At 42.0% G+C, this 22217-nt stretch overlaps 1 protein-coding gene across 2 annotated transcripts in view; it reads right to left on the bottom strand.

Moving 5' to 3' along the window:
• The window catches only part of LOC127571927 (TSC22 domain family protein 2-like), a 69604-nt gene extending 52215 nt beyond the window's left edge, over positions 1–17389 (bottom strand). For both annotated transcript variants that reach the window (XM_052018677.1, XM_052018678.1), the window contains exon 1: positions 14117–17389. In XM_052018677.1, the coding sequence (XP_051874637.1) occupies positions 14117–15993 (1877 nt within the window). In that variant the 5' untranslated portion in view covers positions 15994–17389. The remainder of the gene's footprint in view (positions 1–14116) is intronic.
• Between the last annotated feature and the right edge of the window lie 4828 nt (positions 17390–22217).

The following is a 22217-nucleotide window of genomic DNA, read 5'->3' as shown; positions in this document are numbered from 1 at the left end:
CAACATTTAGGCACAGGCTGATTAGTACATAACATTTGTCCACATCTCGAACAAGAGATTAATCACCTACCATCAACATTCTATAGCATTACCACTGAGTCCTTCACCAACAATAACCCTGAAGGGGTTGGGGGTGGTGGGCAGGGGTGTTACTCTCCAGAAACACACAAGAGTAGATCAGTAGCCAAGTATTCTGCTGCAAGCGACTCACCTCACGACAACCCAACACTTCAATGCCTTTCCACAATCTACAAAGAGTGCAATGGAATACTTGCTACTGGCCTGGATGAATCCAGCACTAACTTCTCTCAAGAAGCTCTTCAGGATAAAGCAGCCTTCCTGATTGGCATCCCACCAACAATCCACAACCTTCATTCGGTATGCAGTTGTTGCAGGATGTGCCACTTATAAAATTTATTGCAGGTACTCATCCAGAATACTCTGACAGCACCTCTCAAACCTGCAGTCTCTAATATGAAGGCCAGGGCAACAGATGGACAAGAATGTCACCACCTGCAGACTTCCCTCAAAGTCACATTGTCAACAGGCTAGGAGAAAGGAGTGTCACAAGTAAGACTAAATGCAATTTCTTCTTCATGTAACAATGTCAGTAAAACCCACATTGTTACCAGGGTGACTGGGTAACAAATAGGAACAGAAAATCATGTTAACTTTGATGAATTGAGCACCATCAAACTGACTAAGGTCAGTTGATATGATAAAAATATTAAATTAGAGCCTTTTAGTTTGGAGAGTTACTTGCCATCTGATCTATCATGGGAAACTTACAAGCATTACATAACCAAAGACAAACTCAATATAACATTTAGTATTAGAATTAAATTCACAATACAGCAGAAATCTATCCGACAGTGTTCATCTATGCACTCATTGTCTTCTAAAGGCAGAAGCAACAAATTCAAAATACAAACATATGAATTAGGAACAAGAGGAAACTACCTGGATCCTTGAGCCTAATCTCCCATTTAATAAGATCATGGCTGATCTCATCATAATCTTAACATATACCCTTCTACCTGCAGTAACCTTTCACTTAATAAGAATCAATGCACTTCTGTCTTAAAAATATTTGAAGACTCTGTTCCTAAAAGAATGTTGGGAGCAGAGTTCTAGAGACTCACAAAAAATATTTTATCTCAGCTTAAATTGGCAACCCCATATTTTTAAACAGTGATTCCTAGTTCTAGGTTGCCCCACAAGAGGCAGCATCCTCTCCATGCCACTGTGTTAAGACTCCAGAGGATTTTATGCTTCAAGTCCCTAGCACTGTATATTCCAGTGCATCCAAGTTTAGCCTTGTAAGGATGACTAGACTGTGGGTGTCTTTTTTCAAAAGACAACCCTAGTTTAGTAGCCCTTCCTTACAGGGAAGTCGGAAACCCCATTCCTCTTTTCACACTTCTCCCCAACATAAAACATAACAAAAAATCTCATTGAAATCTCTTAGCCAAAGATCTCTGAAGGGGAAGTACCCAAGGAAATTTCTACAGCAGTGGTTAAACCCAATGACTAATGCACATCCTTCCTATGGACTTAAAATATAAACACTGAGCTAAGACTGCTGGGAGCTCCAAGAAATGGAAGTCTTCCGGGGCCAGTCAGTTCTGTAAGTTTTCAGAGTGTTTTATTGCTGTAATTAATCCTAAACCACAGATTCACATATATGGATTAACAAAGAACAGTACAGCACAGGAACTGGCCCTTCAGCCCACTTTGTCTGTATTAACCATGATGCCAATCTAATTCCATCTGCCTGCATATTGTCTGTATCCCTCTATTCCCTAGCTGTTCATGCGCCTGTCTAAATGTCGCTATTGTATCTGCTTTAACCACCTCCTCTGGCAGTGTGTTTCAGGCACCTGCTGCTGTATTAAAATCTTTTTCCCCTCTCCCCTTAAACCTACGCCCTCTAGTATTTGACATTTCCACCCTAGGAAAAAGACCACTATCCTATGCCACAATTTTTTTTCATATCCTTTTAAGATTTAGGCTTTTTTTGTACTCACTTTCTCACCTATATTCTTAGAGCTTTTTCTCTTAAATTTATAATCTTTAAATCACCAAGACTTGTGCCTTTATTTACATTGATTGTGAACAAATTAATGCATGTTCCTGCTGAACACTTACTTCAAGCTCTAAAGCTTTAGTTTTGGAATTAATGTAACAGAAAATGAAACAGAAGTTTCTCCCCCTCCTTTGTCAAGGAGCTTAATCTTCGTACTGATCCCATGACACTGACGCAGGAACATTTCTCTTCTAAATTCCATCCTAAAAAGATGCTTGACTGCAAGTAAAGGTCATTAAAGCACATTCATCTTCGTCTTGATGGAAAGAGTACCACTAACTAAAAAGCTCTCAGTTTTAACCTGACTTTTGCAGAACATTATTGGTGACATTCAAGTTTATATTTGGTAATAAATAGTCAGCTACCATCATTTCCCACAGAGCAACAACACAAAATGTCTAACCATTAAAATCTGATTTATAAAAAGATTAGGCAGGAATTACTTTAAAAGGAAGTTATTCATGCAGAAGGTTCTACACAAGTAGAGAAATAATACTGGATACCTAATGTTCAGTTGAAGCTTCAGTTTATGTATGTCTTAAGTGTCAGATAGGCAATGAGACAGCACACAGGTTCTTGAAGGAGGCAAGGGAGATGCACAGTGGGTTGCCTTCAACATGCAGTAGAAAGTTGAATCTTTGCCACTATTTAGTTAGTTCTAGCAAATGGAAGCACTGTGTAGAAGGGATCAGGTGAAGGATTAGATCAAACTGTTGAGGAATGATAAGGAATTGAGGCACGAAGTACCTGTTCAAGATGCACAATGGAGCAAATGCCCAAATCAAATGCTGCAGTGGAATCAAGGAGAGGTTCCTGTTACAAATATATCATTGTAATTTTAGATTAATTTATGACTGGCCAGAGCAATCCTGCCATTATGGATGAACACCCAGGTCATATCCACCCATTCAATTAGATGCAAAGATCCTTTGCCATTTGTTCAATGAGAGCAAGGAGTATGCTCCTGGTCAACATTAGTCTCTCAATGAAAATTAAGAAAACATACCTCAATCTGTTATTTTGGATATCAAAGCAATTCTGTGTAGTTAAGATGCTTTGAGGTATGATACAACACTAAATAGAAGTTAGAACACAGATTCGTCTGATGATAGCTTAAGTTTAAAAAGATAAGAAAGGAGGATCGAAAATGTATACATTTTAAATAATGATTAGAACTTCACAGAAAAAAGGTCTTGGATTTAGCCATACTGCAGAATAGGATATTTTAAAAAATGGATTTAGAGAACTTCAGCAGGAACCATGAAAAAAATATCATAGATGTTATCTTACAGATTTTTATATTCTTCCCTTTATGTTCATAAAATGAATTAACCTACAATGAGGCATAAACAAATGGTAAAAGATGAAGGTGCAAATTTAGGTCCTTATGTGTTGGAATTTCTCATCTTAAACAATTGATTCAGAAAAGGTACTTCCAAAAGACAGGAAGACTGACCAGTCATCTCCAAGCCAACATTCTTCATCTCCAGAAGTCTGAGTTTCCATTACGCAATAACTTTTGTGCCACTATTTCCTCACCTTGGGGAAGTTTATGCTAGGGCAGTGGAAAGGAAGACAATTACCTGTTATGATGGTTCTTGCATATTTCAAAATGCTTTTGCTGAATGTTTTCAATTGAAATGCAACACAGCCACTGATAATTTATCAAATTCTGGTAATGATTACTTAATTTGGGAATAGGAAAGGGGAGGAATAAAGATTTACAGTGTCTGAGCGAGAAACAAGGATGAATCAATGTCCAGAGGTGATTCAAGTCCATCAATTCTGCTTTTTCACACTGTCTGGACTTAATTTCCAGTGGGGTTCATATAGAAGAAACATTATTCAGTACTGGAAACAAAAGACTATGTTGAAATGTCCCAACATTTTGTAATAATTTTATGTTATTGATGGCATGAATACTATTCACACTTTTCCTACTCGGATTATACACAAGCAAGATTGAAATTACCTAACACTACCTTTGGTTCAGTTTTAAACAGCATCAAAAAGACAGCCAAAAAAAAGCATACAGAGTTCAAGCTGCATTGCAGATGCAACAGGGAGGCAGAGTACAGCAAGTACTGCAGAGCATGGGAAAACCTTGAACCCAGACATGATCACAATTTTTTTATATAACAAAAACAGGATAACAATGGATAAGGAAAGCTTAGCTCATCCACATCAAAAATCCTTGTATTCAAATGGACCTCACTACCTTAAACTGTAATTCCAAGCATTAATTCTCTCCACAATAAAGCCATCAGCCTTTAGTTTGCCCTTCACTAGTCTGAACATGACTTCCACATAATTTACTGGATTTAGCTTTCCTACACAATTTGATCTCAGATATACTTTTTTTTATATAAAGGTTCCATTTGGCTAAGTATTTAACAACCCAGTGTATTCATTTTTTTTTAATTCTCTAATTAGCTTCATGGTTTTTCCTTTATTATACCCAAGGACATCCAAAACTCAGCTGTCTGTGTCCTAACACGTACCAAATCCCATTCAACCTTCATCTATGTACTTGCTTATTCTACACTTGCTCCTGATTGAGCAAATGCTCAAGATGAAAATTCCCACTTACATTCAAATCCTTCCATGCCCTAACCCCTACTTCTCTCCAGCATTCTCCAGATCCACAATCCTCTGGGATAATGGTACCCCTCCATCTACGGCACTTGATTATCACTGAACTTAATTGTTCAATCAGACATGTGTGCCTTCAGTCGTCAATTGTCTCCCCAATCCCTTCTGCTTCCTTTAAATGCTGCTACTCTTTGACCAAGCTTTTTGGTCCTTACCCAATTCCTCAAGTGGCCATGTCAACTTTTTTGATAATGCTCATGAGAAGCATCTTGGGACTGTGCTACATTAAAGGCACTAAATAAATACAAGTTGTTGCCACTGTACTCCTCCAGGCTTTAAATGCACCTCTTGAATTGTGGTAATCTTAATCACGGCAGACACTATATTCGAAGTGTGACATGCAAAGATAACAGCACAACACCCGAATTCTTTAAATTGCATTGCAATTATACTACTTGCCAAGCACTCACTTTTTACTGAGTCTGGCGCCAGTTGGGCTATATCATTTCTTCCTCTTTCCCATTCAAATTGCTACTTTATCTTTTCCAAATTCAACTAGTGGGGGACAAAAACAGAATAATTTATCTTCAACTTTAATTCTACTTTAAATGCATTTGCAATTCATGTTGAAGATCTGCAAATACACTAGCCCAAAGCAACTTTGCATCATTAGTTATTTTACTACTCCTATAGCACCCAGAGGTCCCACTATGACTTTTTTTTACAGAAAAATCAAAACCAGTGTTAAACATCTAAATTCAAAAGACAGACCATCTATATTCAATTTCAAAAACAAAACCAGACCCTGCAAAAAATTTTATAGCCCATTTACAATGATGACCAACCAGTAACAATTCAGAACAAAGAGTCACCAAATTTATTGTTCTGCACATGAAAGAGAGTGAAGAACCACTATTCTTTTTATTAGCTCTAGCAAATAGAATACTAAGAAAGCTAGCTGCCCAGTAAACACCTCAATGATTTAAATGGTCATTAAATAAACTACATACTTGCTTAATGAGTTAACTATCCTCCAATTTAAATTCACCAAGCCAAAATGAAGAAGTTCATTAAGTTGTTCTTGTACATTGAAGTCTTGCTGGGACCTCATGTAATTCTGAAAATACTTTTAAGAAACTATAATAACAAATATGTCTTTATCACCCAATCTGCACTTGTTTTTCCTGCAGATATTGGACATTGTACTCACACAGAGCTGCACAATGTAATAGCTGAGCAGGAAGAGAACAGATACAGAAAAGGACAAAGTCACAGCATACTACAGTACTGTTGCCCTGAGCTACACCTTTTGCAACTCTAAACCGAATACCAGGTGTAGTTCAACATATTCAACACATTTCAAAATAATAAATGACCAAATCCAGAATAATACCATGCACCCAACTGAAGTATTCACACAGTGGCATTGTACGTTCAACAAAATCTAATGAACCTATAGACGACTACTTTAAATTTAAATTTTTCTAACAGTGACAACCCAGTATTCCAATTTCTACCACTGGAATTACGTTGAGATTCTTTAGATCTGGATTGGTTTATAAATCCAGACTATTAAATAGGCAAGAGACTAATGCAATAAATGGTACAAAGCAACAAAGACTACAAAGAAACTATGTTTAATCATTGATCTGTAGAGATGCAATATAAAAGGATGTCAGAGATTCTAGTCTGAGGTACAAGACCCATATCTGAATTGCTTCTTTCAGGTAATGGTGAGCAGTGTAAAATGTTAACAAATGAACCTCTTGAGAAATGACACGCACAGCAAAATCAAATGTGGCTTCATACTAGCTTCAAATTGACACAACTTTAAGGGTAATATAACTGGCTGAACATACTACATTTTGTAACCTTCTAAATGACTTACAACATAGCTTTGCAGTATAGAAATTTGCCTTAACTTCATATTAAGACTGCAGTAAAATGGCAACACTCAAGTCTGCTGGAAGTCCAGCTTTGGGCTTATCCTAGTCAAAGGATTCCTCTAATTAAGTTTCAAAAACTTACCATTCCAATAACACTTTGGAAATGGCTTGAGGCAGTGATAGCTGAATAGTTTTCAATCAAAATTGATCAATTTGCAACTGTCTACATGTCATTTTTCATCCAACAACTTGTGGGTTCAGAAGAGTTCATCTAAATATGCAGAATTTATTGACTGAAGGCAAAAGCCAAATAATAACTGAAACTGTCGGGTGCCATATTTCACTCTGGAAATTCATGCAAAAATGTTATTTAACTTCTGCTACATACATCAGTGCAACTAGTAGAAGCTCGAAGCTCATCATGCTGGCTACATTCTGATGAAGGGGCAATGTACAAACATTAGCATACAATTGGGATTAATTTGTGCTATTCTCAGACAGAACAGACTTGCTTAGGTTAATATTTCAGATTGTTCTACAATCCCCAATTCCCTGATGCAGTCACTCTTAAGGAGTTTCTACTACACATCAGTTCTTGAAAGTCATTTTCAATCCTCATTGCAGGGGATTTGATATTTAAAATTTGACAAAGCCAGGAAGACAAAATAGTCATTGCCATGTCAGATAAGATATCTTTATTAGTCACATGTACATCGAAACAGACAGTGAAATGCATCTTTTGCGTAGTGTGTTCTGGGACAGCCCACAAGTGTTGCCACGCTTCCAGCGCCAACGTAGCATGCCCACAATTTCCCAACCCGTACATCTTTGGAATGTGGGAGGAAACAGACATGGGGAGAATGTATAAACTCCTTACAGATGGCAGTGGGAATGGAACCCGGGTCACTGGCACTGTAATAGTGTTACATTAACTGCTACACTACCGTGCAAACTCCTTGCAATGTCACGGAGACAAAACCAATCTGTTGTCATCCTGTCTGGTGTTGTAATGCTCATTCATACATTCGAATTCAGTATGTTCAGCCAATTACAACATACTAAGTTTTACAACATATGGATTACTCTAGCTTAGGTTCTCAAATACATTCAAAACCTTTGCTATAAGTATCCTTACTTGCCAACTGCCACGGTCCCTAGTGATATCTGCCCAGTGCAATGAATCGAAATAAATCTGAGGTTTTGAACCAGCCTTTCTGATGATGGAGCTCTATGATCGTTACTCTCTGGAACTCTCTCAAAACCACTCTACCTCTTGAAAACCAACTTCATACCATTCCTTTGGATTGCCTTCCATTCTACATGCTGCCTCGGTTATATTGCCTCTGTCAACCTTGTGCACCAAGTGCCTCCAGAACAATGAAATCCAGAGCCAAAACAAAGCTGCTTAATGTGCAGATTGAAATTGCTTTTTACCTCCTGATGTGCCAAGTTCAGCACCAAGTGTCCATGTCTACCTCAGTTCTGAAGAACAAAGCCTTTCAGACAGCTGCACAATTAGACAGACAGCGATGCGAAGGTTAGTTTTAAGTAACAAAAACACTTGTGGGCATTGCCACAGGTGATATCCTGCTGAAAATAAATTTGAGGGAAATAGATAACCCAGCAAAACATTTGCGGTCTCATACCATGGTCTCTAACAAAGGCCCTTAGACTTTGGCACTTTGGAACTTAGAATTTCATGCGACTTTTGAGAAAAGATATATTTATTAAGTCAATAACTATAATAAAAATCACAGAAACATTGTTTTATGTACAAGTACCTTCAATGTAGCAAATAATCCCACAGGTATAAGAACATGATCAAACAAAATTGAGGTAACAGGATGAAAAAGATCAGTCAAAAACATGGGTTTCAAAGGGAACCTCAAAACAGCAAACAGGGAGAAAGGCAGAGATGCTTATGGAAGGAATTTCAACTACCAACCCAGATGTGATTTAAAAAAAAGGGATGCTTAAGCAAACAAAATTGGAGTACAGGTATCTTGGGTGACAGGGTTCAAGGAGATTATAGAGAAAGGGAAATGCAAAGCAAGAAAGGGATTTGAAAACAAAGGAGAGAACTGAGAAATCGGTTAAATGGTGGCTGAAGGAGATTAGCCTGATAGGTAGACAGCCCTTGGAACAAATTGGGTCACAAGAGGAGCCTTTGTAAACTTAAAAGTTCATGAGAGTAGAAAATGCTTTGGTTCGGCCCAAGCAGTTACAAAGGGATGGATCAAGGTTTCAGCAGTAAATGCATTGAAATGGGGTAGAGTCAGGTGATGCTATGGAGTCAGTCTTTGCGTTAGCACAGAGATGTGATGTAAAGCTCATCCAGGTGAGCCATCATATCAAGATTTAGAGTCCTGTTTGGCCTTGAACATTTCCCATGATGGAAGCTAGGAAACAGACCAAAAACAATCGTTTCGGTTGTTCCAGCAGTCATTGGAAATTTCTGTCCACCTGGTACTAGGGTTTAAACAGGCAGTCTGACAATTTAGAGACCATGAGGGGAGATCATGGAAGATGACGGTGAGAATGAAAACGCTGTTGCCGAGATTGGAGGATGCCACGGAAAGATCCTTGTAGAATACCAGAGATAAGTGTTGGGAACAGGAAGAAAGTCATTACAGAAGATTCTCTGCCAACAAATGGATAATGAAGATGAGATCAAGGCAAATAAAATAGTGCAAACAAGAATCTGAGAGCCAAACACTTATGTATAAGTAGAGCAGAGAATACACTTCACAGGAACCACACTTTTCTAAAAATGATCACCATAATTATTTGCAGGATCTTCCACTGGAAGGAGGCTCACTTGCATTATGTTCTATAGAGAAGCGATTTTGAAGAACTCATTTCTGAAACAGCCACACAAATTTTAAAGAAAGTCACATCTATTACAGAACACTACATATCAACATATGCACTATATTTTTCTTGCATTAACTTACTACCTGGATCTTATCTAGTACCAAAAGTAGCTCAAACTTGCAGAACTGGACAGAGCATTTACATAGGGCAATTTAATTCCAACAACCAAGTTAAAATGAACCAAACCAATTCTACAAATGTTGTCTGGAAATTTTCAACAAACAATGCAATTAGGTGAATGTTCAAAAGTGAGGATTACGCTCAAGAATGATGATTTTCTGTAAAATGGCCTGCTGACATTCACTATTTAAGTGACAAAGAACAGTTGGAATCAGAGCTGGCAGCATTCTAGAAAAAAAGTAGCAAAACACGAGTCAGCAACTGGAGAGGGGGAAGAAAATTAGACAGTGAGCTGGGGGTGGTGGTGGGAGGGGAAAGGTAGAACTAGCTCCAAGATCCTGTATGGATTTATGACCACAGATATCCACATAATTTTTATACTGCAATTCAGAAAAACTCAACCTCAAAGTGAAAATGGACAGAACTTCTCAGGCCACCCAAGATTAGGTATGGATTCTTTATGAGTACACAGCAATGTTTACATTCCTTCTTTCAAATACTATCTGGAAGCCTTTTAATCAACTCATTGCAGATGAAAGGCACAACCTTAACTTTAAAGAAAAATTGTGAACTTTATTTTTCTTTTGAAAGAGGTGTTCCTGCAACAATATTGACAGTGCATTTTATGCATTATTGGTGGCAATTTATAGAAACTACTCCACTCAGTAACTTTTAACTGGAAGATATAAATAGGCTGCAGATTTCCATGAACCCTTTGCATTTGTTGCAGTGTGGGTTCACAATTGCAACCATTCAATGTGATCTTGGAACACAGCCCAGAGTTCACGGAGGTTAGCGAGTTCTGTAAAATCTGCACCATGTCCTCATTCCCATATGCTGTTATGTGCCAGATGATAGCAGCCATTGGTCCATACATTTCACAATTGAAATGATTCACATAAACCAAGAAATGCAGTAAATGAAAATCTTAACTTTACAACTTTTTAAAGCCTCTGTAACTGGGATAAGAGCAACAAATGGTTTTTTTTCTTGTATTTTGGGGGAATGAGATTATATACTTCCCTTTACCTTAGAATGCACCACATTCAAGATATGGAGTTGTTTCCATTTCAGAAAAAGTAACAGGGAACTACTAGCCAAGACATACCACTGGCTCCCACCTCAGAGATTAGCACCACATGACGTTCAGTGTTCAGAAAACAGAAAAGCCCAGTATTTTATCCAAATATTGTTGTCCCAAAACAGGAAAAGTGTTCCTGCAATCTATGCACATAAACTTAAATCACCAAATTAAAAACAGGTTCTTCAATCTCCCCCTCTCATTCTCATTAAATTAACATACCATCTGAGACCTAAAGAACAAACCTTTGCTACTGTCATACATTCAATCTAATTTCAGTGAAAGGAAATCTGTTACTAATAACTTCAAGATCTGTACAATTATTTCAGTAAATTAACTATATTGATCGTTTTATGCAATTTGAGATTGATTGCTTATGTATTATTTGCATTCTTTTAAAAGATATTGTGAAATTTATATATTCACACCAAGCTGTGCCTTGAGATATTAGATGAAGTCAAAACTTCCACTAGTCTGGAACTTGTTTGGGTATCTAACTACAAAACAGAGTCCCATGGACTTGCGAAAGTACTCCAATACTGGTGTTGTCATTCAAAGAACACCCAAGGACTATCAGCTTCCACAGGAATAACTGGCAACCTCTCTCAAATAAATAAGCAACGAACTTGACTATCACCCTATCCACCACACTAAACATTTGTTCTCTTCAACACTGGTATACTATGCTTGCAATGTATCTGCAAAATGTACTGCAGTTACTTGCCTAGGTTACTCTACAGCACCACCAAAACCCACAACCTCCACCACAGGAACGACAAGGGCAGCAGGCACATTGGACCAGCACTACCTGCTGACTCTTTCAAGTTACACAAAATCCTTGCATGGAAATGTATTACTGTTTCTTCATCGTCACAGTTTAAATGCAGGAAATGCCTACCAATGAGCACTGTGGAGTATATTCATGAGGACTGCAAGTGGCTCATCTGCACTTTCTAAGAGGGATGGGCAATAAATGCTCATCTTGCCAGAAACACCCACAAATCCAAAAAAGAGAGTAAATTAAGAGGACTTGAGACCTGGGACAACACTGCATTCAATCCATCATACACAACACAATGCTAGCCTGTGAAAAGAATTCTTCAATTATCAGCTCATGGTTTCTCAGCTTTAAAGCAACACTAAATGGCTTTAAAGACAATACAAAATAGTTACTGAATAAAGTACAAGAAGATGCACCTTAGTAAATTACAATATATCTATTACTTTCTTCCAATGGACATAGGCAAAAGAAGGATTGTTACCAAAAATACATGACTGCTTTTTTTTTTAAAATGCAAACAGACAGCTATATCAATATGTAGCTTAACTAGGTCACAAAATTACAGATCAACTACTAACAATTCTTTTCACTTTTATAGATATTCAATATCCAGTACTTATTTTGATACATAGAACATATCTGATGCAACTATGGTTTGCCCTTCACTGGTTCATCCTGCATTAAATCAGCATTGGAGGTCAAAGTACAATTTCACTCTGGAAATAATACTTCTCCCAAGCCAGACAGTCTGTTAATTATGGAGGTCTGTTAAAACTATGTCACATTTCTCTACATGTACAAACACCAGTGGCGCTGAAAGCCAATACCTCATTTAAATGCACTAAAAGTGGGTAACCACAACTAGTAACCCATCATCATACTGGCAGTCCGCTAATGACTAGAAATATGGAAGGGTATACTCATTACAAAATGAATGAGTCAAAAGCAAAATCCAAACTAAAGATTAGTTCTAAATTTATTACACTATTCTAAATATGACAACGCTACAGGATGCTAATATGTAAAATTTTAATCAATCCTCTTTTCTCCCGTTTGGCAGTGGAACCATCTTAAATCCCTATTTAAATTTTAGTTTTTAAAGCCACAGTGTTTCTGGTTTAACTGTTTTACCAAATGGCAACAGTATAAAATCTGTACATCAGAGTATAAATATGATGTACAGGTTATTTGATGCAGTGTAACATACATTTCTTTAAGGATATATAGGCATGAACCTCAAGGTATTCAGTATCTGGTTCAAGTGTCTGCTTAAGGAGAAAAAAAATGGCTTTAGTCATATTTAAGCCTTATGAAATTGGTTTTAAAAAATTCTGACATGCAACAAATAATGAACTCTTAAGCAATGGGCAAAGGATCACAGCATAAACAGCAAGAAAGGAACACAATTTTTTAAACTTCAGATTTTAAGTGTTTGATTATTCCAAAGTTTATAGATTAATCAATTGTTGCATCAGGTCTAAAGCTTCCTGCCTACATTTTTTGCCATACCATAATGAACAATTTTCTAAAGGTCATTCTGCACTCCCCTCTCCCCACACACACAGGAAAATCTTCAAAATGAAGTTTGTATATCAGAACTATATACAATTGTTTAAAATAGTGGACAAAATGGAATAAATTATCTTTCTGCAACAAAACTAAATCATGACAATTAGCAGGCACTGGCATCCAACTGGAAGTCTAGAGAAACTAAACCAAGATCAATAGGTGACACTCAGATGGAGAATAATGCATTAGGATATAAGAATAAATTATTGCCATATGAGGTTGCTCAATTAGCTAGATACAACAGAATGATCTATATTTGAAACCAGTCTAATCAATTTCAAATTTTAACTGTTTAAAAATGTTTACATACCGAGTTGTTAAATTTAAGTACGCTTCACAGACACAATAAAAGCTGGATAAATTAATAAATTAATGAAGTGCAATGTTATGATTGGATTGTTAACCATAACTGTGGTTATAATAGTTATACATATTTCTGTTATAGATCAAAGTTTTAATATTTCAATCTACAAAATAACAATAATATTTTAAGTGATTTATTCCCTCCACAAGTGAATAAAGGTCTTTTTTTTAAAAAAGCAAGGCAATATATCTACTGAACAGTCCATGCAATTTCAAACCATAAATGGAATTGGACTTGGCTCTGGAAGAGACTAGCACCTGCTCATGTAGACCATCTGATATCAGTCCCAAAAGGTGGGTCATTAGCCAAGACTCATTGTCATAATCAATTTCCTGGATATCTCCTCCATCAACACATGCACAAAAGCTGTTAGTTCATTTCAGAACAGTTATCTTTGATCCCTTGTCTTTGCTGTCAAGTCAGGTGCCAGCAAATAAGTTACTAAATTTGCCTCTGCATTCCCAAAGGGAAAACAAAGCATTCCCACTTCTGCGGACTATTTAATGATCCATGCTGGAAAAATACACTATGATTAGGCTCAGCTGTGAGGACTCCTACAGTCCAATAATCCATCCCCACATACTGTTCAGGATCACGTGAACTATTGCCGAATAACCCATCGAAGTACTGGTACTCATGAAACCACAGCCCAACACCAACACTTCTGGGTAAAAAGAATATTGTTTATAAACTGGTTACCATTTCATTAGAATACAGTATGTTGATCCAATAAGAACAAATGTTTATTCAGAGAATAACATACCTGTCTTCATCTCCATCGATTTGTATTGAGAACACAGAATTTGTGAGGCTGTTCATTGGGCTGGCCACTTGCAAATTCAAAGGGTTACCAAGAATTTCTGGAATAAGAGGCTTCATGGAGGACTTGCTTTCACCAGACTGAGAAGTCTGAGGTATAAGCTGCTCTGAATTCCGTCTCTCTTCTAGGTGACCTGTACCTTGCTGTGTCTGAAGCAGGTTGGTCTGTGACACGATTGAAGATAAGTTGATTGAACCTTGCATCGCAGGAGGAAGCCCAGATTGTATTAGGCCAGTACTCCCAGTCATTGGTATCTGGGTACTTTGCTGGGATTGAACCATTGTTGCTGGAACACTTGGCATTGTAACAGACGTAGCAGATACACTAGGCACCACAGCAGGCACACTTGAAACACCAGTACTAGGCACATTTTGGATGCCAGCAGCCACAGTAGGTAACCCAGACACCTGACTGACCATTCCAGACAGACCCAGAGCTTGATGCTGTTGGGTTAAATGTTGTTGCTGAACAGCAGATGACCCCAAACTTTGCTGCTGTAAGATCAAACCTTTTGTAGGACCTGGCCGAGCATTTTGTTTCCCTTGGCCACTCTGACTGTCCAAATCACTGCTCTGGGCTGGCACTCCTACCACCTGTGTCCCACTGGCAGGTGACTGCATCACTGGTGAAGGACCCTGACTTGTCACTTGACCAGCAGGAAGGCTCATAGCTGCGGTGTTCTGAATTACTGTACCTGGTGAAGATTGCTGTACAGTTCCTAGACCGTGCATGGCCGGCAGATGTTGCATATATTCTGTGTGGCTGTTCAGAACAGTGGATTGAGATGGCAGTAAATGTGGAATCGGAGAAAACTGAAACTGCTGAGTTTGCGAAGCATGAACATTAGCAGCTACATTAGTCTGGGAGCTTGATGCACTGGCTGTATGAATGGCCATGCCATTAATCCCCGTTTGCAGAACACTGAGCTGCCCCAAGCTGTTCTGCGATTGATGCTGCTGGGCACCCACCGCAGAAGTATAGATCTGAGTGCCGGATGCAGCTTGAGTCACTGGAAGCCCGCTTGTGGACTGCTGGCCCTTCGCGAAACTTTGGTGTTGGTTGATCACATCGGTCTGAGCTAATTGCGTTACCGCGGCGCTGATGGAAATGTCAGCCGGGGAGTCGGTGCCGTGCACGGACTGAAGGGAGGTAGCCGTGGCCCCTAGGCCGCTGTCTCTGTCGGCGCACTGCTGCTGCTCCAAGGCGACGCTGCTGCTGCTGCTGCTGTTGTGTCTGATGCTGTCGGCCGACCTCGCCAGCATCGTGCCGTCCGAATCGCGGTCGTAAAACTCGGTGCAGGTCCACCGGCCCCTGCGGAAAGGCTCGCCCGAGCCGTGGTCCAGCTTGATCACCCTGAACCGCGAGGTGCAAGCCACCGCCGGCTGCATCATGGCCAGCCCTCCGGCGGAGGTGCCGCTGACCGACGTGGAGGCGGGCGGCGTGGCTCCCGGAGCGGTGGCGGGCCCGGAGACGGGCCCGCTGGCAGGCACCGGGGTGACCGTCCCACCCCCACCTCCTGCCCCGGGGAGCCGGCCTCCGAAAGTTTCCCGGTCGTGAGGGATGTTGGGCGAGAGCGCCCCGGGGGTGTCCGCCTCGCCCACGTTGTTGAGGGTCTCGTCGGACGAGCTGCGGTCGCACACCTCGGCGTGTTCATAGTCCGTGGCCCGGGACGAAACGTCGAAGATCTCGGAGGAGATGTCCTCGGTGCGGGACTCGTCCGGGTCCTCCAGGCTCTCGGTATCCTCGGTGATACTGCTGGCCGCCACCTGAGCCGTGGTCACACTGGTGATCTGGAATCCGCTCTTCTTTTTCACCGGCATCTTGAACGGCAATAAATAGCTACAACACGGGATCCCTTCCCTCCCCTCCGCCGCTCAAAGGCTGTAAAACCGAGTATAAAGTCTGTGGTCCTGCTTGAAGTGTTGCTGAAACACCCTCGTTCTATAATAATTCACAGACGGCCAGAGAGACCATCTTCTCCTTGCAGTGGAAATATCCCAACAGAAAATGATAATAATTAGGCAAATAAATCTCCAAGAGTTTGTAGGTTGTCCTGTAGGTAAGAGGGTTTTGTTTTAAATCCTCCCCCCCCCCCCCCCCCCTTTGCTCTCACACGCTGCGACAGCCGTGGAGAGTGTCCATGTCTGCTACTCCTCGCTGGGTTTTTTTTCCGCTCGGACGAGGTGTGTTAGGGTCGCGTCTCTCGCCCTGTCCTTCCACTTTTCCTCCGCTGCGGCAGCTCGGGCAACGTGTGTGGGTGACTCCAGCTCGTCGTTCAGTCACGGCGCCTCTTCACATCTCACCGGCTCGGCTCCCCCCACCCGGCTGAAACTACCCCCCTCCCAACCTTCGGGTCCGAGGGAGGGAAGGGGGGGGTGGGGTGGAGGGGAAGGGTGCGACAGAGTCGGGCTCCGAGATCCTGCCCTACCCGGAGGGGAAGGGGGGGGGGGAGAAAAGGAATTCAGCCGCTACTCTAACTGGTCTCTCTTTCCCACCACCCCCCTTCCAGAAAAAGAATGGAAGACCGGGCCGGTGTCGCAGATGAAACGCCGCCTGCCTCCCTCCTCTTCCTCCTCCTCCTCCCCCTCTCCCTCCCCCAGCACCAAGCAGCGCCTTCCTCCTCCTCCTCCTCACCCGGGGGGCAGGGGAGCTCGGGCCCCCGGCTGCCTGGGGGAGGGAGAGAGAGAGAGAGAGAGCGCGAGCCGGCCGGCGGGGAGAGAGGGGAGGGAGGGAGGGAGGGAGGGGGAAAAGGCTGCTTGTCCTGACTAGCCGGAGCAGCCGAGCGATGCCATCGTCCAACCACCTTGGTCTCCCCGTGCGAATGGGGCCGGCGACGGTGTGAGGAGGGGAGGTAGGGGGGTAGGAGGAGGGGGAGGGAGGTAGGAGAGGAGGGGAGGGAGGTAGGGTGAGGGGGGAGGAGGAGGGTGAGGGTGAGGGGGGAGGAGAGGAGGGAGGAGGCTCCCCGCCCGGAGCCGGGGCCTTCACCTAACTCACCCACACGCTCGCTAAACGCACACCCGCCCCGGCAGCTGGCTGCACAGGCCGGGGGAAGGGGAGGGGGGGAAGGTTTTAAATAAAAGGGGGGGGCTCCTTTATTAATTTATCCCGGGGGTTCCTCTCACGCAGCGCCCGGTCTCCCCGCTCTCCCTCTCCCTCTCCCCCTCACTGCAAGATGGCTCGCCGCCTGCCGCACGGCACCCTGGGAACGTCCTCTCTCCTCCTCCCTCCGCCCGACGGCGCCGTGACGTCACCGCGCAGACGCTCCTCCCTGTGTCAATGTGGGACCACGTGTGGCAGGGCAGGAAGGGATCTGTCCGCACTCACCAACACCCCCCCTTTCTGAGATAAACCCATTAAAAGCATTGCACTTTAATCATCCCTTGACTCATAAGTTGAGAAATGTTGCTGTTATATTTTAAAAAACATTCCATAACAGGATAAGCATTTACTGCCCATCCCTAATTGTCCCATGAGTGGTGGTGATGAACCACTGATTTGATTTGACTTCTTTATTAGTCACACGTACATCGAGGCACACAGTGAAATGCTTCTCTTTGCGTAGAGTTTTCTGGGGGCAGCCTGCAAGTGTCGCCACACTTCCGGCGCCAACATAGCATGCCCGCAACTTCCTAACCCTTACGTCTTTTGGAATGTGGGAGGAAACCGGAGCACCCGGAGGAAACCCACGCAGACACGGGGAGAACGTACAAACTCCTTACAGACAGCGGCGGGAATTGAACCCGGGTCGCTGGTGCTGTAATAGCGTTACGCTAACTGCTACACTATCAGTCCTCAAAGTCAAGTTTGTTGTCACATGCACAAATACATGTATGCACAGGTGCAATGGAAAACTTACTTGCAGCATCTTCAAGACCAAAGAATTGATTGTGGACTTCAGGGAGGGGAAGTCGGGAGAACGCACACCTGTCCTCATTGAGGGGTCAGTGGTGCAAAGGGGGAGCAGCTTCAAGTTCCTAGGCATCAACATCTCAGGAGACCTATCTCGGGCCCAACACATTGATACAATCAGGAAGAAGGCACGTCAGCGGCTCTACTTCATTAGGAGTTTGAGGAGATTTGGTACATCACCAAGAATCTTGCAAATTTCTACAGATGTATGGTGGAGAGCATTCTGACTGGTTCCATTACCGCCTAGTACGGAGGCTCCAATGCACAGGATTGAAAGAGGCTGCAGGGGGTTGTAGACCCAGCCAGCTCCGCCACGGGCACAACACTCCCTGCCATCGAGGACATCTCCAAGAGGCGGTGCCTCAAGAAGGCGGCATCCATCATTAAGGACCCTCACCATCCGGGACATGCCCTCTTCGCATTACTACCATCAGGGAGGAGGTACAGGAGCCTGAAGACCCACACTCAATGACTTAGACCCATTCTTCTTCCCCTCTGCCATCTGATTTTTGAACGGTCCATGAACCCATCAACAATACCTCATTACTCCACTTTTGCACGATTTATATTTTTGTAACTTATAGTAATTTTTATGTCTTACACTGTACTTCTGCAGCAAAACAACAAATTTCATGACATATGTCACTGATATTAAACCTGATTCTGAATTCTGAATCATAGGCACTTTGTATTAGAGACACAACCCTCCCCACCATTGACAACATTTTCAAGAGGCAGTGCCTTAAGAAGGCAGCATCCTTCACTAAGGACCCTCACCATCCGGGACATGCCCTCCTTGTTACTACCATCAGGGAGGAGGTACAGGAGCCTGAAGACCCACACTCAACGATTTAGGAACAGCTTCTTCCCCTCCGCCATCAGATTTCTGAACGGTCCATGAACCCATGAACACCAGTTCGTCATTCCTTTATTTTAACTATTTATTTATTTTCTAATTTATAGCCTTTTTTATGTCCTTGCACTGTCCTGCTGTCTCAAAACAACAAATCTCGCGACATATAAGTCATTGATAATAAACCTGATTCTGATTCCAAACATTCATAAGATTATTGATGAAGGTGGCCCCACACTGGCACTGAGTACTTAGACCCAGTGATGATGAAGGTGGCCCCACACTGGCACTGAGTACTTAGACCCAGTGATGATGAAGGTGGCCCCACACTGGCACTGAGTACTTAGACCCAGTGATGATGAAGGTTCAATTCCAAATTAGTTTGTTAGATCATTTGTAGGTGATGGTGTTCCTTAGTTACCTGTTGCCCTTGTCCTTCTTGGAGGCAGAGGCTATGGATTTGGAAAGTGCTGCCAAAGTAGGCTTGGCAAGTCATTGCAAGGCATGTAGGCAATGTAGATAAATGTCGTGATAATGTTACCTACAGGTTAATTCATTCATAATACGTGTAAGTAACCTTGTGAATATCGGCTTATTGTGAAACAAACGGCATTTATACAGTATGTTTCACATTCTTTCCAGAAGGCTCATTCAGTACTTCTGAAGTGTTATCATGATTGTAGGAAACTTGGCAGCCAACTCTACACATGATGTAATGATCAAGTAATCATATTTTTTTTATCATGTGATTATGGCCAGGACACTGGGTAATTCTCTTTCGTTGTGAGATATCCATGAGATCTTCTACACATGGAACAATCTAGAAGAAGATGAGGGTTATCTCTGTGGTCCTGGTCAATATCTTCCAGTTTCCTATATAATCAAGGTGGTTGATGAGACCAATTTGGGAGTGGCAGACTCTGCCAATGGACAGGCAGTAAGGCCCATTGAGAGGTGGCTCCTGAGATAAGGAAAATGGTACTTATTTTCCTGAATATTTTCATAGAATCATAGAACAGTACAGCACAATACAGGCCCTTCAGCCCACAATGTTGTGCCGACCTTTAAACCTTGCCTAAGACTTTCTAACCCCTTCCTCCCACATATCCCTCTATTTTAAATTCCTCCATATGCTTACCTAGCAATCTCTTGAATTTGACCAATGTACCTGCCTCCACCACCACCCCAGGCAGCACATTCCATGCCCCAACCACTCTCTGGGTAAAAGACCTCCCTCCGATATCTCCCTTGAACTTCCCACCCAAAGATTCTGGAATGGACATGTACTTTTTACCTCAGTCATTCCCATGACGGCTTTGAGTGAGCCTGTCATTTGTGGATAGCTTTGCTTTGCAGATCCATGGACATTGACAGCTGAGTTGAGAATACCAAAACTCAGGTAACATTTGTGTCTCTGAAACTGGAGTCTAGTCTTGTAAATTTTAGTTGGAATTTTTATGGAGATGGATAGAAAGATAATTCTAAAACATAAACAAAGCATAACAAAATACTTAAGAAAAGCAACTGAGTGGTCAAAGAAATGCAGGTACCATTGCAAAACATGACATTTTCAGAAGATAGTAGTCTGCATGGATTCCAAATACACCTTCAGTTGTCTGAAGTATTCACAGTATAAAATCCTAAAGCTAATTCATCCTTTTGTGTCAGGGATTCCCATGAGTATGAGGGATGTTACATTTTTTTTCAATGGAGCCTTGAGGACATCCTTAAACTATTCCCTGTATCCACTCAATAATCTCTCACAGTAATGGACTTTGAGTAGAGTGCCGTTATCCAGAATCCCATGCTAGGCATGCACCCCTGTGCTCCTATAAGAGGCAGAAGGAAAACAAAAAGGCTAATGAGGGGAAAATGTTTTGGAAAATTGCTCCCACCTTCATGATAATCAAAAAGGAAATAATATAGAACAAGTGCTAATTTTAAAGGCAAATGTGAAATATTGTTAATACTACAGATCTAGAACAGAAAATACTGGAAGTAGTCAGCCAGTCAGGCAGCGTCTGTGGAGAGAGGGAAACAGAGTTAATCTTTCAGATAAATGGCTTTTCAGCAGAAAGGTGATTGACTGAACGTCCTGTTTCTTTCTCGACATACTAAATGGTTGCTGCCATATCTTGCATAAGTTAAGATAGTTGTGATGGTTGGAGGTTGATCATCCCAGGATATTGCTGCAAGACAGTGTCTGTGGCCCAATTATGTTCAGCTGATTCATCAACAGCCTTCAATTCATCATAAGATCAGAAGTGGGTATATTCATCGATGATTGCACATTGTTCAATTCCATTCACCACTCCTCAGGATGTGAAACAGTCCATCCCTGCATGCAACAAAGTCCCAGCCAACATTCAGGCATGAGATAAGTGGCAAGTAACACTTTCCCCACAAAGGTACCATCCAATTACAATCTCGAACAAGAATGTGTATTACCACTCATCATAGAACATAGAACAGTACAGCACAGAACAGGCCCTTCGGCCCACAATGTTGTGTCAACATAGCTAATCCCTCCTGCCCACATCCCTCTATTTTCCTGTCATTCATGTGCCCATCCAAGCCCCTCTTAAAAGCCCCCAATGAATTTGCCTCCACCACCCTATCAGGCAACGCATTCCAGGCATCCACCACTCTCTCAGTAAAAAACGCACCCCTCATGTCTGTTCTGAACCTACCCCCTCTCACCTTAAATGCATGTCCTCCGGTATTGGATCGCTCAATAATGGGAAAAAGATATTGCTTGTCCACCCTAACTATGCCCCTCATAATTTCATACACTTCCAACAGATCACCCCTCAGCCTCCATCACTCCAGAGAAAAGAGCCCTAGTTTGTCCAGCCTCTCCTGATAGCACATGCCCTCTAATCCAGGCAGCATCCTAGTAAACCTCCTCTGCACCCTCTCTAAAGCCTTGACATCCTTCCTGCAGTGAGGTGACCAGAACTGCACGCAATACTCTAAATGCAGCCTAACCAGAATTCTACAGAGATGCATCATAACTTCTTGACTCCTATACTCAATTAATGAAAGCAAGCATTCCATAAGCCTTCTTAACCACCCTATCTACCTGTGTAGCCACTTTCAATGAGTCATGGACTTGCACCCCAAGGTCTCTCTGGTCTTCAACACTGATAAGGGTCTTGCCCCTAAGAGTGTACTGCCTCTTGGCATTAGTCCTACCAAGATGCAACACCTCACATTTATCTGGGTTAAACTCCATCTGCCATTTCTCTGACCACATTTGCAATTGAGCTATATCCCGCTGTA

This window comes from Pristis pectinata, chromosome 6 (assembly GCF_009764475.1).
Source record: "Pristis pectinata isolate sPriPec2 chromosome 6, sPriPec2.1.pri, whole genome shotgun sequence".
NCBI classification, from domain to species: domain Eukaryota; kingdom Metazoa; phylum Chordata; class Chondrichthyes; order Rhinopristiformes; family Pristidae; genus Pristis; species Pristis pectinata.
Note: the sequence above shows the minus strand (reverse complement) of the source record. Positions and strands in the feature narration are given on the sequence as shown.